The 17,302-nt window shown below is 38.4% G+C and overlaps 1 protein-coding gene across 1 annotated transcript; it reads left to right on the forward strand.

The window, feature by feature from the left end:
- Positions 1–2,229: 2,229 nt before the first annotated feature.
- Positions 2,230–15,796, forward strand: LOC149425199 (choline/ethanolamine transporter flvcr2a-like). The gene is made up of 7 exons (XM_089651007.1): positions 2,230–2,662; positions 6,517–6,741; positions 10,751–10,892; positions 12,706–12,911; positions 13,470–13,684; positions 14,060–14,165; positions 14,911–15,796. Exons 1-7 carry the CDS (start codon positions 2,378–2,380, stop codon positions 15,082–15,084), a joined length of 1,353 nt encoding a protein of 450 aa, XP_089507133.1. The 5' UTR covers positions 2,230–2,377; the 3' UTR covers positions 15,085–15,796.
- The last annotated feature ends 1,506 nt before the right edge of the window (positions 15,797–17,302 follow it).

A 17,302-nucleotide genomic window follows, 5' to 3' on the forward strand; every position in this document is an offset into this window, starting at 1 on the left:
GAACTGCCGGCCTCTGTGTTTCCTCCCTCCTACAACATGGGACTCTTCAAGACCCATGTTCACTCCTTCCTCTCCACAAAAAGACCCTCCACACAGCATCCCCAAAGATGACATAGGCCCTGAGGGAAATTATTTTCTTCAGGGCCTCCTGTGTGGAGTAAATATAAAAAAAAAAAAAAAAAAAAAAATGGCATGCTGCTTCACCACGACTTTTAAAATACGCTGATACAGCAGGCCACGACAATATCAATCGGTCAATAGCTCTCCCCAAACTTAACCATCTAGTTGGCCCATGTCGTAAAACTTTTCTGTATTCAATTTCGAACTCCTCAAAAATTTTTTGTAATTCTCTCGTGCGATTCGTCAGACAATTCCGCATACACTTTCATACTCAAGTTTTCCACGTCGTATGTTAAAGGGTTTCATGGCGTTTCTTCCAGCGTTATTAAGAACGTGACAATTACAATTTGCTTAAACGAATTTGATGTCAGAATATTTCGCATTATTTTTTTGGTACACGGAATTGTGAGCACCATAATTCACCGATGCATTATCTGCAGAGAATGCAGACAACAAAGTTGTGCTAAGTCGTGTTGAAGCATAAAATTTTCAATGTTCTCAAAAATCTTTTGTGATTTTTCGTTGGAATCCTCATAAAAATCCATTAATTTATCTTGAACACCTTTTTCTTCGTCAAAGTATCTGATGACTATTGGATACATTTTCTGGGATCCTTTATTTTAGGCGTCGATACCAATCGAAAAGTGAACCCCATTTCCAGATTGAGACCTTTTTAGGTCTTGTATTGTAGACTGTATTGAGTTCGGTGGTAGGACATTTAAAACAATGGCTTCAGCTTTGGTTCTGCCACAGTGAACATTATGAGATAGTGGTAAATCGAAATAAATAGATGCATTCAATTTAATTCCGCAATCGGTGCTCAAATAACTGTGGTGGTGTCTAATTGCATGATAAATCGACACAATTTCGATTGAAGTTAGGTTTAGCTCTTCAGAATAATTTTTCTTTGGTAGAAATGGTGTAATCAAACAAATTGATTCAATGTTTCTCACCTTTTTCTTGTGCGTTTCACTGTTGAGATGAGTTGATAAAGCCTTTTCACCATTCCATTTCACGTTACAAAATACACATTTCACGTTTTTTTCACGCATCGACTTTTCTCACCCATTTTCTAGCCACGATTGTTGAAAATTAGATTAGTTCTTTGTTTCTTCGATTTTGATTCTCGGTCTCCATTATGCTAATTATAAATCAACACACTACAACACTAGATACTTTTAATAGGAAAAACCTTCGAAAATAATCTAAGATTTAAATTAAAAAAAGAAAGCATGAAACACTGCTGTTTGTGCTGACTGTCGTGACAGACAGTCACGCGCTCCGTGCCGTGCCGTCTGACCCGGAGATATTGATGTTAAACCCGTAGCCCGGACATGCACCATGCAAACCCGTAGACTCCTGGTCAAACCCGGAGAGGTGGCAGCGCTAGTTGTGAGGCTGAAGGTAGTGGGGAGAAGAAGGATGTGGGAAGAGGTAGTTTGGGGAGTCGCTATTCAGATCTGGTTACCAAAGACAGCAAGAGCTATTTCAAGAAACGTTTCAAATATGAACGGTGGTACTTACACCAGGGCGATACTGAAAGTATCTTCCATTCTGTAACGTGCCGCAAGCATGCTATATATTATTTTTAATGAATAATTTGTGAAATAACATAATTTTTAAATAAAATTTACTTGCACACCCCGGGATTTGAACCCGCGACCTTCGAATTGCTAGTTGAGAGTCTTACCACTCGACCACGGAGGCCGTCAAGGGAGGATGGCTAAATGGAACATTTTCATTCAAATTTGTACGGAAGTCACTTCTAGTTTTCTTCTTTATTCAATGGTCTTTAATGAGAGATCTAAAAAACCTGTTCTGTTCCCCGATCTTTCTCAATCCTTTCTCTTTCCATACCTCAACTCTCAGCGTCTCTAAATATTCTAAATATGCCATAGTCCCATTGGCACCGTGCAGTGGGACTCATGTATCGCAGGCACTAATACAGCTGCCTGGCAGTAAAATAAACAACATTCCAGATGAGATAGTTATTAATCTAATCAGTTTATAATCGAGCCACGCTTTTAAATAATATTGTTAGCAAATTTCAATTGTCGTCACTGTAATTTATGCACACTCACATTTGAGTGGTTATTCAAGTATGTTGTATTGTATTTAACAGCAGGTTAAGAACCTACACACATATAAATTGAATCAGAGAGTCGTTTTAGCTGGCCGGACTTCATTGTGTGTAGACTGTGAAATCAATCTGTTAAATTGTGATCTGAATATAATAAAAGTTAAACCTAAATATACAATGGAGGCAAATGTGTCGACGGAAATTCTACAAAGTTCAAATAGTTCAGAAAAAAATCTCGAAGGAGTTGAATATAAAGTTTTTAAAAGACGATGGATTGTTTTGGGACTTTATTCGGTGAGCTCTGCTTTGAGTGGGATGCAATGGATCCAGTACTCAGTCATCGCTGACGTTGTGACGGACTACTATGGCATCACCACCACATGGGTGGATATGACTGCCATGATTTTCATGATCACCTACCTTGTGCTTGTCTTCCCTACTTGTTGGTTTCAGGACAAATATGTAATTATTAATATTAATTATTCATTTATTTACAGAAATTTGATGTAAGGGATATTTGTTGTTATTTATACATGTGTATCGGACGTGCACGACAAACTTTAACCAGTGATTCCTGGGTTTATTTGGACCACAAAAACTGTAGATAGTGCAGATGGCATTTAGGCCTCCGCTGTCTTTTTTATTCATCAAAAAAGATAAAACTAATTCTATAGATATTGGAGAATTAGGATCGGGTCGGGTGGGTTGGTCGGTTACTCGGCTGAGTGACCTTTCACGGCATGTGAAACAATATTATTTTTTAAATTTGAAAAACAAAAAACTCCACCGGAAACCAAAATGCAATCTAAATTTTGAACTCAACTTCAAATAAGCGCAGGAATCACTGGTTAAAGTTTGTTGGCGAAATTCGTTTTCGTATTCACGATATGTAAGTGCCGGCATATGTGTCTTTAATTTGTCTTTTGTTGGGTATCTAAAGAAAGTCGTTAAAATGTTCGCAGTTCAATTACTCCACAGTCATTATTTATATTATTTAGTAAATTTGTTTGAGTTTCAAACCTGTGCCATAAAAAACACTAATCTCTACACAATGTTAATTACCAGCCTCAGAACAGACTATGTCTAGTGAGGAGGGTAATGAAAAAAAAATCTGTACAGAACCAACCTTGAATAAACGCCCGGGTTGCCGGCACTGAAACTGAAACTGAACTGAATGTCATAATTTATAATGGTTTTGGCGACCGGTGTGTCACTGTGGTCAATGGTAAATGCCGTGACCCTGGGCTAATGTCGCTGCGATTTGCGAATTAGAGTCAATGTTCATATGAAGCGACGAGAGTGCAAAAACGTTGATCGTCGACGACTCATCTCCATTACATTAAACGTATCTCATTTGAGTGTACCTAACCACCACTGCTATTATTATGTTCACAGTCAAATGTTTCTTTAGTCATACTAACCGTGGTGTCATCCAATTTTCGTAACAAAGGGTTTCTAACAAAACATACACCTAAACATAATAATATGGCTAATTTGCGGGACGCCTAAAAAAAGACCGGATTGTGCATCGTGTTGTAGTCTGGCGGCACTGCTCTAAATTATGATATTTCAAACAATCATTTTACAAGACAACCTTGGTATCTAGGACTGTTGATCGATAAAGGTTTTATCGATATGGACGGTAACTTGTCGTCGTTCCAGAGCATGACAGCAGATCGCAAATGAAAAAAAACACAATTCACAACCTAGTCTGTACGTTAGCGATCTGCAGTCATGCTCGGGGACGATGAAAAGTTACTGATATTATCGATAAAATATTTATCGATCAACTGTGCTAGATACCCCGGTCCCGCCAAATAAGTACGCACCATGAAATTCAGATGGAATTTAAATTTTTCACTGGAGGCTTAGCGTTGCCTGACTGGATTTAATGATTCGTTGGTTTTAGTAGGTCAACGAGGCCTAAAATGTAAACAATATTGAGCACATAGCGCACTTTGTCATCAATGGCAGTGCCATCGATACCGTTGCTGACTACATTAACTTTGATATATTTTAGACTCCTGAATAGAATAACGTTAAGCTTTTTGAAATTGTGATTATCTGCACATTTAAAAATTGTTAAAAGTCTGCGATAATTTTGAAACATTTATCAAAAGTCCATGAAAAAGTCTAATATCATTGGGGAACTAAATAGGTACCTACCAGATATGAGGATAACCGCGGACGGATGAAATGGCCAATATTTAGGAAAATCATGCAAAAGTTGCACGAACATTTCCTTTTTACGTTCTGTTTTATTGATTTGCTGTTTTTTTTTATATCCCTCTTTGGATTCCAATTTAAACAATACTAGTGGATTCCCCGCAATGCTTCGCTATTGCTAATGTCTTTCTCGCTCGCCTCCGACTTCTTCCACCATTCACTACAATATATCTCAATGTTACTGTTAAAAGACTACATTAATTCGATTCCGTATCTCATTTTGGTGCAGAGATATTGCGTTAAGTATTCCTGGGGCTTCTCTCACTTCTTTTACCATTTAAACATATCTAAACACTCCTGGCACTAATAACAACAAACTTTGAAATTTTCAGCGATATCGGTCGACCACTTTTCGTGTTTTGCGAGCACAAATTTTTATGTATTAAGAATATAAATCAGTTAGAATTTAACTCACCCAATTGGAATTCATTTTATAATATAAGAAGGTATCCTGCCACAGACCACTATAGGGAAGTTGTGGTTGATTTGTGGTAATATGTATTTTTGGATGAGAAATCTGAAAAATACACCTATCGGGTTCAAATAAATATCCTATATGTCAAGCTGAAACCAACCTTACATATTCACAAAATTTAATTGAAATCGGTTGGACAGTTTCGGAGATTAGCGTGTACGAACATAGTGACATGTGATTTTTATATATTAAGAATAAGATAAGTATACAATACGAATTTAAACCACAAAGGTATTTCCCCAATCGAAACTCAACGTGCTCACCACAATACACACTTATTTTCTCCTTTGGAATAATTTTATTCTGTGAATCAATTTTTTTTTTCTTTTTTTTTTTTTTGTAAAATACATGGTGTTTAATGAAGACATTTATGGATATGCAATAGATATATACGATAAATCACCATAGCAGGTGGCAACCTGTTTCATGGTAACCAGTGGAATATAACTATATTTCGTGTCAAGTGAAAAAATATGGATTATAAATAAACAAGCAGAAAATCATCAGTTTACAAAATTGTTAAATTATTTGGCAAAAGCGGTATAAAACCAATATAAGCCCATAATAACGTAAAACTTTAATAGTTGTTCTAGACTCTAAAAAGTCAACAAAATCAAAACTAAAATGTTGAGATTTTAAAGTGGTTGAAATAATCGGCCGACAAATTCAACGGTGAATAATTCAGCTTGCGCTGAATCAATACTGTTCATTCCATCGTGGTAACAAGCTTCCTTATGTATGATGAGCTTGAAAAATAGTCATCATCTTCTTCCCCTTATCCTGTTCGGTTTGGGGACCTACCGCTTCGGCAAGGCGACTCCAGGCGTCCCAGTCCTGTGCAGGTCCAGCCTCTCCTCGAACAACCTCTGGAGTTGCCTCTCTCAGCTCTGACCGGAGCAGCCTATTGGATGTCTTTCCTCTGGAATTACACTACGAATTTTCAGCGGAATTCGAGTTCCGGCATTCTTAATGCATGACCTGAGAAACTTTACTGACATAAACTTACTGTTAATTTATTAAAAATCTGGTCAAATTATTAGTTTTCCTGTTAAAAACGGAACTGCAGGCCTCTAACAAAGTATCAGTTAAAAGCGAATGTTTTATGAGGACAACGGAACACGTGTTCATACAAAAATTGATTTTTTTTTTTACTGATATTATAGAATTCCGTCATATTTATTGGGAGAAGAACGCATGTTCTCCATACTTTCTTGACATACTTGTCATACTTGATTGACTGAAATCAATTTATCAGGAAATTGGCATGCTGTCACTTTTTTAACATAATTTTTCTCCGTTCCCCCTTAATTTTAACATTTCTATGAAGACTGGGTTCGATACTAAGGTCGACGGGCGATTTTGGTACGACTACCTAAGGATTAGGAATGTCCTTTGCCATGAAATTAACAACCATGGCAGTGAAAAAGAAAAACAAATAAACTAATGGAATCGTAGTTAGCGAAAAATTTGCTAATTTCTATGTTAACGATCCATAACAATGTTAATTCCTTATCCTAAGGTCGTTAATTTTAAGGTTAAAGACAATTCCTTAAACTCAATATGTAAAACCGGAAGAACAGTAATGTAGAAATAGTAAATAGTTTTGAGCTTCCAGGGTTTGCGCTACACAGCCCTGATAGGCGCCATAGGCAACACGTTGGGGTGTTGGGTGAAGCTGCTCTCGGTGGGCAGGGACCTGTTCTGGGTGGGGTTCCTGGGCCATTCCATCGCGGGGGCAGCCACCACCTTCATCCTGGGGCAGCCCGCCCTCCTGGCCGCCGTGTGGTTTGGAGCCGACCAGGTTTCCACAGCGTGCGGCATCGGCGTCGCTGCAAATCAGGTACCTAAGTGCCTACCATTTAAGACTTTTATTTTATTTTATTTTTTATATTAACTCCACTCAGGAGGCCCTGAAGAAAATAATTTCCCTCAGGGCCAATGTCATCTTTGGGGATGCTGTGTGGAGGGTCTTTTTGTGGAGAGGAAGGAGTGAACATGGGTCTTGAAGAGTCCCATGTTGTAGGAGGGAGGAAACACAGACGCCGGCAGTTCGTTCCACAGCCGAGCTGTTGAACTTAAGAACGAATCGTAGAAGCGACCCGTTCTCATGTGACAAATGTCAACCGTGTACAAATGTTGGGCGCGCGTTTGGCGTGTATCTCGACTACGCACCGGTGCCGAAGGGATCAATGACGCTAGTTCCTCAGAGCATCTTCCATTGTAATACCGATAGAACAAGGACAGCATACCTACCTGACGCCTGTGCTCTAAAGATTGCAGTCCGTTTGTTAAGATTGGGGAATCTATCAAACGGACCGCCCGTTTTTGCACAGATTCAAGGGTTTTTTTCAGGTATTTAGGGGCTCCGAACCAGAAATGGCTGCCAAATTCGACAGTAGGACGCACTTGCGATTTGTACAGGGTCAGCAGTTGTATACTATTAAAGTATCTGCGGGCCCTGTACAGTACGCCCAGCTTCTGAGAGGCCAACTTTACTTTGGCTTCGATGGAGCCCCCGTACCTGAGCTGGTCACTTATAGTTACACCAAGCATATCAATGGAAGGCCTGTTCGGAAGATTGCTTCCGTTGAAGGAGACTAGATTATCATTTGGATCCCTTTTAGACGTAATCAGACAGGATTGGGTCTTTGAAACATTAAATTCGACGAGATTATTTTTACCCCAGGAGGAAATACTCTCGAGATAACCATCCATTCTTTGCTTCAAAGCCCTCCGAGCCGTTGGAGTTTGTGTGCCCTTTGGGGGCTTGTCAAACAAAAAGCTATCATGAACTGCACTGTCATCCGCGTAACAATGAATCGGTGCACATGTCAAAAGGTCATTGATGTGCAACAAAAACAAAGTCGGAGACAGAACCGATCCCTGTGGGACGCCAGCATTTATGGAGTGCGAGGAAGAGGTGAAACCGTCAGCAACCGCCTGAATCGACCTATCCCTTAAAAAGTCAGCAATCCACGTACACAGGGATGCGGGAAGTCCGTAAGAAGGCAATTTGTTGACAAGTCCTCGGTGCCAGACCCGGTCAAAGGCCTTGGATATGTCTAGTGCGACCGTTTGGATCTGACCGTGAAGTTCCAGGCACCGCCCCCAAACATGCGTCACATACGCGAGAAGATCACCGCACGAGCGGTTCCGCCGGAATCCGTATTGACGGTCGTTGATAATTTTGTTCTTCTTGAGGTATGTGAGCAGTTTGTCGTTGATCACACGTTCCATCACTTTGGACAGAACTGATGTGATCGCTATGGGGCGGTAGTTAGCCGGGTTAGAGTGTTCCATCAGGTCCACTAGTTTTGTTAACATCGAGCCCCCGTATAACGTGGAGTACATCCCGATGCCGGATCCTCAGCTTTTTCATATAGAGCCGCAGTGAGGAACCGACGGCGGAACAGCACCTCCGTCATCGAGGGTCGAGTTTTCCGCAAACATTTTCCCTAATAGGTTAGCCTTTTCGGTGGCGGTGTTTGCTAGTAAGCCGTCAGGTCTGGTAAGAGGTGGCAAACTGGGTTTGCAAAAATTCCGACCTATTGAGCCCGCAAACGACCAGAATGCTCTGCTGCCATGCGGGCAGGCAGCCAGCTTTTTGCTGATCTGCAGGTCGTGTTTGAATTTTGACCTATTAATGATTCTCTTGCATTCCTTTGCCGATTTGTTGTATGCTGATCTGCTTTCGGGCGTTCGAGATGTGTTGTAGGCTCGGTAAGCCGCGTTTTTTCGTCGAACTGCTTCGGAGCATTGTCGACTGAACCACGGCTTTGAACCCACACCAGTTTCTTTAGTAGTCGATTGTATGAAGCCATCCATCGCCGATTTGATGACTTCACCAATCTCCTGGGCACATCTTGAAGGGTCCGAAGTCCGAAAACAAACAGCAGACCACGGAAAAGCGTTGAAATGGGCCCGCATACCGAACCAATCTGCTGACCTATAGTGCCACACTTTTCTCCTCAGCCTCTCTTTGGTTGGTCTGAGGCTAACGGGGATTGATGTCGTCACTAGGCAGTGGTCGGATGATCCCAGAGGCGCTGTGACGTCAATCTTATAACTGTGTGGCACAGTAGTTAAGAATAGATCTAACAGATTGGAGCGGTGAGTCTGGACATCAGGAACCCTTGTAGGCTCTTGAATCAGTTGCTCTAATCCGTAGCAAATGGCAAAGGATTCCGCCTGTCGGCCAACCGAGTCCGTTGGGCCTGAGAACTTCAACCATGGTTCGTTATGAACATTGAAGTCCCCCAGAACAATAAACTCGGCCGAAGGGTAGCGGGGCAAGAGATCATCAATAGTATCGCTCAAATGTTTGAAGAGTTCGGAAGTGTCTGATTCGCTATGGTTCGGTGAGCGGTATAGACATGCGTAGAATCTTGCCGTACTGGCAAGATTGACGCCCACATTACGTCGAATCTGGAGTTTTCCAGACTCAATAGTCGTACACAGTTGACGTCAGCTCGACTATAGAGGCAGACTCCTCCTTTGAGTCGGAACTTGCTTGCAAGGGTAAAGCCCAGGCAGTCCATATAGGAGGAGTCTGGCGGCTCGGCTATCTGAGTTTCGGATAGGAAAAGAAGGTTGGGACGTTGGGACAAAAGATGGTGATGAACGGAATTTAAATTTGTGTGCAGGCCGCGAATGTTGGCAAAATTTACCAACAGTTTTGGCCCGCACCGGGGACGCCTGCTACTCGCCGCTGTAACTATGTTAAATTAGTTTTGTGTTATGTTCATGATTTTAAGTTTTTTTTTCTATATCTGATCTCCCTATGTTTTTGTGTTCAAATGTTAAAAGTAATCTCTCGACATCTGAGTTAAGTACCATTGAAAGAAACATTGTGATTTTTTTTCATACCTGTAGCCATGATAAATAACAGATGTGTTTTTATAATAATTTAGCTTTTTTTCTACTAATTACTTTTTTAACTCTTCATCTTAAAAATAACACCCTTTTAAAGAGCTTGAAAACTTAAAGAAACTTCCAATAGAAGTATATTGTATGCATGTGTTTTATTAGAAAATGATTGGATCTGCATTGTTTATCATTAAAAAAAATGTAAAAAATAATTGGTATCGTATTATCGGATTGGAGTGAATCTGAATGCATAAATGTAATCTTTTATCGTTTTCAAGATTCATCACTTTTACTTGACGTCATTTTCATAACGAAAATTATAAATGTAGGTAAAGCGTGAAATCCACTTTTTTATTTGAAGATAATAATTTTTAAATATAAACGGTGTCCGAAAACTCATCACAAAAAAATCTTAACATTTTTTAAATCTATCCAACTAAAATAAAAAAAAACCTTTTGTAATCGGATCTACGCTTAACTTCTTGATCTTCGTATTTTAAATACATTAAACAGCTGATATTATCCCCCTAGAGATATATTTCAATTTTAATATATATCTGGCTGTTTCGGATTTCAAGACCACAGTTTGAAAAGGGCCTTGTAACAATTATAAAAACCAAAATACTTGCTGTACTTAAAAATGATATTATTAAAATTGATTAATATTAATTTTTTCTTAAATTAAATTTAGTTTTACGAATAAAACAAAAAAAAATAATTAATGACATTTTTCAAATTTTACCTTAAAACTCCAACTTCGGACTAGATTTACTTCAAAATAAAAGCATAAATTAAAATAGAGTTATACCACGAAATCGACTTAGTATTTGATGTAAGTTTCCGGAAACCGTGTGTAAATAGCATAAGTAATAAGGAGCACTTTATTTCTTCTTTTTTGTCATCCTTCTCTGTCAACAATATTATTATGTAGCTGTATCTGCTGTGCGCATAATTCCGAACACTCATACATGTTCTTTTTTCAGTTTGGTGTGGCTCTTGGATTCTTGATCCCACCCATTATGGTAAAAAACAATGATGACAAAGATCTGGTTGGCGAAGATCTAATGGTCATGTTTTACACCATGGTTGGGATGTCAACAGCCATAACGATTTTAATGATCATCTGTGAGTAGTACCTACATATCTATTTCATACCATAATTATGTCACGATGAAAGATTTCTTCATCCTATAACTACAGGCGGTGATTGAAAATACTTTTGTTTTTAAATATACTTTAATATTATGAGTTGAAAGAATAATCCAGGCTTTGCTCTTCAATTGGCTGGCTTACGCGCTTCAAGCTACTTTAAATTCACTTAACGTTTTTACTGTACTTTAATTTTATTTACGCGTCAAGATACGCGACGATCGTGCTAGACAAGTACGAACAAGTATCCCTTAATTATTATTTTTTGGTGAACTAATGTTTAAAACAATATTTTTCGTCCCGTTGGCGTCATGTATCTTTTATCAGGAGATTTTTCAATGTGGATGAGTGTTTCAGGCTAATAATTATTGCTTATAAAAAATAAGTATCCCTTATACCACATATATCATTGGAGCAACCAGGAGGAAGAGAAAAAGGGGCCGGGACCACCAACCCCCCCCCCAAAAATAGATGTTTTTCCAAGAAGATGCGTAGAATTTTATGCATGTGTAATGCTTGTAATGGTTTTTAATCTTTTTTACTTCAACTGGTTCTGGCTCAAGTACAGTGAATTATGATAGTTTTTTTCAATTGTTTCTGGCTTTCACCCTTCGGGGTTATTATTCTAGGCCATCATTTAAAATTATGGAGAGAGGGAAGGTGAATTTATATCAATTTTGATAAAATACGCAAATTTCAAAATTATATGGAAGATTGGGATTGAATCCAGACTTAGAGGAGATGAAAATTACAGAAACGGAGAATTTAATGTGTACCTATCACTAGATTTTGGACTGAACTTCACGATGGAAAATTTTCACGAATTGTGCCTTGCAAGGATAAAATATGATAGTTTTTAACCAATCATGTACAGGGCTTTCCAATAAGAGGTGTTATTTTGAATAGCCCGTTATTTCAGTAGATATTACTTTTGAAGCTGTCATTTTTTGAGATTTGACAAGTAGAAACTACGCCATTAATAAAAATGGAACGATACACGCTTCAACAACGCACTGAAATTATTGAAATTCACTTGAGTGAATAAAATGCAAATCATCTTGAGTTATGAGGCCCATTTCCACCACGGTGGCTTGGTCAACAAGCAAAATTGTCGCATCTGGGGCTCGAAAAACCCAAGAGTTATTGTTGAAAAGCCTCTCTATCCTCAACGTGTGACTGTTTGATGCGGTTTATGGTCCGGCGGAGTCATTGGACCTTACTTTTTCGAAAATGAGGCTGGAGCAACAGTTACGGTGAATGGATTGCGCTATAGAGAGATTATTAATGATTTTTTTGGCCGGAATTCGATGGTATTGATCTAGACAACGTTTACTTTCAACAAGACGGCGCTGCGTGCCACACAATCAACGAAACCATTGATCTTTTACGATTGAATATCAAAATAACACCTCTTATTGGAAACATCTGTATTTGATTTGAAAGACAGAGTTTGTTATTGAAATCAAATTATGTTATAAATCGATTTAAAAAAAATAATGTTAGTGGAAAAATGACAGTTCTGATTCTAGTGCGGTATTGAAAAATATGGAAATATTTATACCCCTAATTATGTATGTATCCTAATTATGAAATTGGCTTCTTCACATGTACGTAAGAACATCTGTAAAATTTCTGTTTTTTGTTTCTTTTTTTCATTAATTTAACCACCACCTCCCGCCCTCCCCCAAGACAAAATCCCGGGTGCCCCACCGGTCCCCTGTATTCTACAGGTGTCACGGTGTGAGCTTTTAAGACGATTTAAAATGATTAGTTTTATTAATTGTGTCAGTTTTCAACGACGCTCCTCCTATCCCGCCATCGCCTGCCCAGTGTATCATGAATGTGCCTACCCCCGAAGACAGCTACATCAAGTCAATCATGAGATTGTTGAAGAACAGGGACTACATGATACTCCAGCTTTCATACGGAATGAATTTGGGCATCTTCGCAGCCATATCCACTCTCCTGAACCAAGTTGTTCTGGTTCACTATCCGGTAATTCATTTTTATTAATCACTAACATTATCATCGGATCGGATCTATATCTACAACCCTTGAAGGGTTCTGGTCGTCTCCACGAAACGTATACATTTGTGCTGGTCTCTATTCAGGTCGTTCCAGGTCCTCTCAGATCCTTTCAGGTCCTCTCAGGTCCTCTCAGGTCCTTTCGGGTCCTTTCAGGGCCTTTCTGGTAATTTCTGACCGATTCTGGTAATATCTGGTATTTTCGGTAATTTCTGGTCCTTTCAGGTTATTTCAGGTCCTTTCGGCTTTTTTCAGGTCCCTCCATGTCTTTTCGGGTGCTTTCAGGTCTTTCTGGTAATTTTTGGTACCCTTTAGTTTAGCCTCAGATTGTTTGAAAATATTATATTTTCAATAAATTTGGCATTTAATTAGCCACTGAATTTAAAAGGTCATCTTTTAAGAATAAAAAGATACTCGTGTCAAATTCAAATTGCCGACGATTTGAAGTCAGATGGAAAACTATCGTTGGTTGATTGGAAGGAACGAAAAAACGTACAATGTTAAAATAAAATTGTAAATGTTTTTCAGGGTGCAAATGAAGATGTGGGCAGAATCGGATTGGTGCTGGTTATTGCTGGGATATTTGGATCCGTCGCGATGGGCATCGTACTGGACAAGACTCACCGCTTCAAGGAAACTACCGTAGGGATCTGCGCTGCTTCTGTAGTTGGGATGCTCATCTATACCTTCACTATGGACTCTGGACACATATACGTTTTGTATATTAGCAGCTTTGTATTGGGGTGGGCATTTGTTTTTTTAAAACATTTAAGGATTCATTTAACTTTATCGAATGACTGCAATATAAAATAGAATCGAGAACAGTTTCAATTTTACGCTCTCTTGAAAAATCATTAATATTAGAGAATAGAGAAACCAAGTATATCACGGACAGGCTTTCGCTAGTGTCGTAACCTGTTGGATTATGTCTTCATTACGTAAACAACAATTAAATTAATCGGCTGAAAACTACAACTGCGCTGATGACATAGGCAAATAATGAATTAAAGAATCCATGCCCGGAGGGCAGCTCATTCTGTTTGTCTCACAACATTTAAAAACATTGAAGGTCCACATTACCATAGAAAAATTACCATTGAAAATCCTAATATTTTCAGATTTTTCATGGCAGCCTATTACCCAGTCGGGTTTGAGTACGGAGCAGAGGTCACTTACCCTGAACCTGAAGGGACTGTTGCAGGATTACTGAACGCCTCAACACAGGTAATATTTCTAACAAATCAATGTATTTCTGAAGGCCGGTCTCCTGCGACCGTTTTTACAAACAATACTTACAGTAAACATTTACGAAATTTCGCGGTAATAAGTACGGTCTAACTCAAAATCTGTGCTTGCATCTACAATCTTATCTCTAAAACCCTAAGAATCTCTTCCTCATCAGAATTAATCTTGACATTTCTTGACGTTTCTGTAATTATTTCGAACATAGACGTAAAAAAAAAAAGTATGCGTAGATACCACAAACCACTAAATAAAATGTGTCTGGCCAAGCCCACCGCACCCCAATGTTTCAACAAAGCGTATGTGAGTGGCGTATTTATGGGGAGGAGACAGAATGTGGAAGAAAACAAAAATGTTTGCGCTAATGTTTGTGGTAATGTTTGAGATAATGTTTGTGGAAACGGTTGCAGGAGAGTTAGATTTTGGAAATATCTGTGTTAATTGGGAATTAAACAGTGTTATAAGGATCGGTATTACGGATTCTAAATTCTAAATTTCTCCACAAATTCGGATATTTCACAACTCTGGAATACCACTTGTACGATGATTAGTGATTATACTGATTAAGGTCCTACCCCTGAGAGATCCGTTGTAATCACTCTTTCTCTTATAAAGAAGTCGTTTATGCAGTAAAAGTAATTTAATCTCAGCGTGCTTAGTCATTCCAGAGCGGTAAAAATTAAAAATTTGGATGCTATAATTATAATTATTTTTATACCCTTTTCAGATATTTGGCGTTCTCTTCACTTTATTGTATGGATATTTCATAGACGCGTGGGGCGATGAGTGGGCCAATATATCATTGAGTATCATTCTTACTGTTGGAACCATAATCCCGATGTTCGTATCTTCAAATCTTCGGAGGCTTGCTGCAAACACTGTTAATAATATACAGGCTTAGATAATAATACGCCAATTTAATAGATCGAATTTTATTTATATTAAATAATCGTTTATTGTTAAGGTTTCATATTAAATGCAGGAAGGGGCAGTAAACAAACATAACAAATAGTTTGTACGATAGTACAAACATCCCGTTGCGACAAGAATGTCATGATGCCACACAAAGAGCCAGGCAACAAGTGGACCTATGCTGGGGACCATAGAGTGGATCAGAAGCCACATAGTGGCCAAGTGGGACTACGCTGGGGACTATAGAGTGGAATAGAAGCTAGATAAATGCCAAGTGGGAATATTCCCACTTGGCCTTTAGTATAGACTGGGGACGATAGAGTGGATTAGGTGCAAGATAAAGGCCAAGTAGGACTATAGAGTGGTTTACGAGCAAGATCAAGGCCAAGTGAGACTATACTGGGGACCGTAGAGTGGATTGGGAACAAGTTAAAGGCAAAGTGGGACTATACAGGGTATAAGAAGCTAGATAAAGGTCAAATGTGATTATGCTAAGGACTATGGAGTGTATTAATCCCAAGATAAAGACAAAGTGGGACTATGCCGGGGAATTGGTGTGGCTAGCAGATGATTGTTCAGATTTTCTAATATCATGATGAGATTCCCATCATCACCTGATGATGGGAAAACTGGAGACATTTGAGGGAGACCTGAATCCATGCTTGACACCGAAAGACACGAAGAAGAATAAGATTATACTATCTTGAAATTTTCTGCAGATTTGGCCACGGATGTAGACAATGCCACGGATGTAGACAATTCGTGGTTCAATTCTCCATCATTTCGTATTCTTAGTGTATAGCACCTTTAGAATGGCTTTTTTTCATAAGTGGAAAGAGTTAAATTTATTATATCGAAATTGGTACTTCCAAGACAAAAGCACAGGTTTTATCAACAATGTCGATTATTTGTCTACATTCCTGGCAACTACGGTGTAAACACCAATTTATGTCAACTAAATTGAGAAGATTTATTCAACATGAGTTGTTGTATTATTTCAATTACATAGGTATAGCAACTTTATAATGGCTTGTTTTCATAAGTGGAAAGAGTTAAATTTATTATATCGAAATAGGTACTTCCAATACACAAGCACATAGGTCTTATCGACAATGTTGATTTTTTTTCAACTGAATTGTTGTATTTGCAGTTGGACTCGGAAATATTGACAAATAATTGTCGATAAAACCGTTATCGACGTGCTTATGCTAGGGATTTGAATGTTCAAAGAGTCACAAATGTCAGCGCACACACTACGTCATGTTTTAGGGGTTGATTCCAATCATTACGTGGTTTGATACAGTTATCAGTTGGGTAGATTTTTTAGGTTGGTGAGAGCTGATTTACGTCATCGCTTTCGGACAGAACAAAATCAAAACAAAACGTTGTGAACGTGGCCGTGGCAGTGAAGTAATTAATTATATTGAAAATAACCAAAATCTTCTATCTTAATCGGATCTGGATCCAATGAAAACATATTGATTGCTCTATTAATATTATGGACTGTCATCATTATTTGTAAAAAATGTAAGAATCAGATTAAAAGCAGTATAAAGCAACATATTCTGATCTACTACATTATATGATAGTATTGTTATCTAATGACTGTACAGTGTGGGATTGTTGTAAACGGAGGTGGTGCCCTCTGTTATTGTCAAAAAGGACTGTTGACGTTTTCAAACCGTGGCAGCCAGTTTTTATCTGCTAGTTATTATTATTGCCATAAAATACTTTACATACAGGAAAAGACAACCAAAATTACTAAAAATTTAGTTAGAATTAAACGTAGAAAAAATCCTATTGAAATTGTTTAAAAATTATTACTGTAAGGTAGGTAATGGCGGTTACAGTTATAATATACATAATTGTCATCTGGAAGGCCTGTTGGGCAAATGTAATTCCATAAACTATCAACACTAGATGATAGAAGAGATCCAACCAAAAATTCTTATTCAAAGTCATCCACAACACTGTTGACAACGACCTTCATAACATTAATATCCTCTGACCAGTACGAAACATAATATCAAACCAACTCTTCCACATCCCACTCTCAAAAGCTAACTACACATAACATTTATTTTTCAGAAGGACCAGCACAAAATACAATAATATTATTTCAGACGCTGATATTTTCCACTTGTTGTCGGGTCAATTTACTAAATGTACATTGGAATAAGTAAAATCAAATTGTTAATTACGAACCC

The sequence above is a fragment of the Hesperophylax consimilis genome, chromosome 3 (assembly GCF_061612785.1).
Source record: "Hesperophylax consimilis isolate HC1 chromosome 3, BYU_Hcon_1.0, whole genome shotgun sequence".
Taxonomy (NCBI): Eukaryota; Metazoa; Arthropoda; class Insecta; order Trichoptera; family Limnephilidae; genus Hesperophylax; species Hesperophylax consimilis.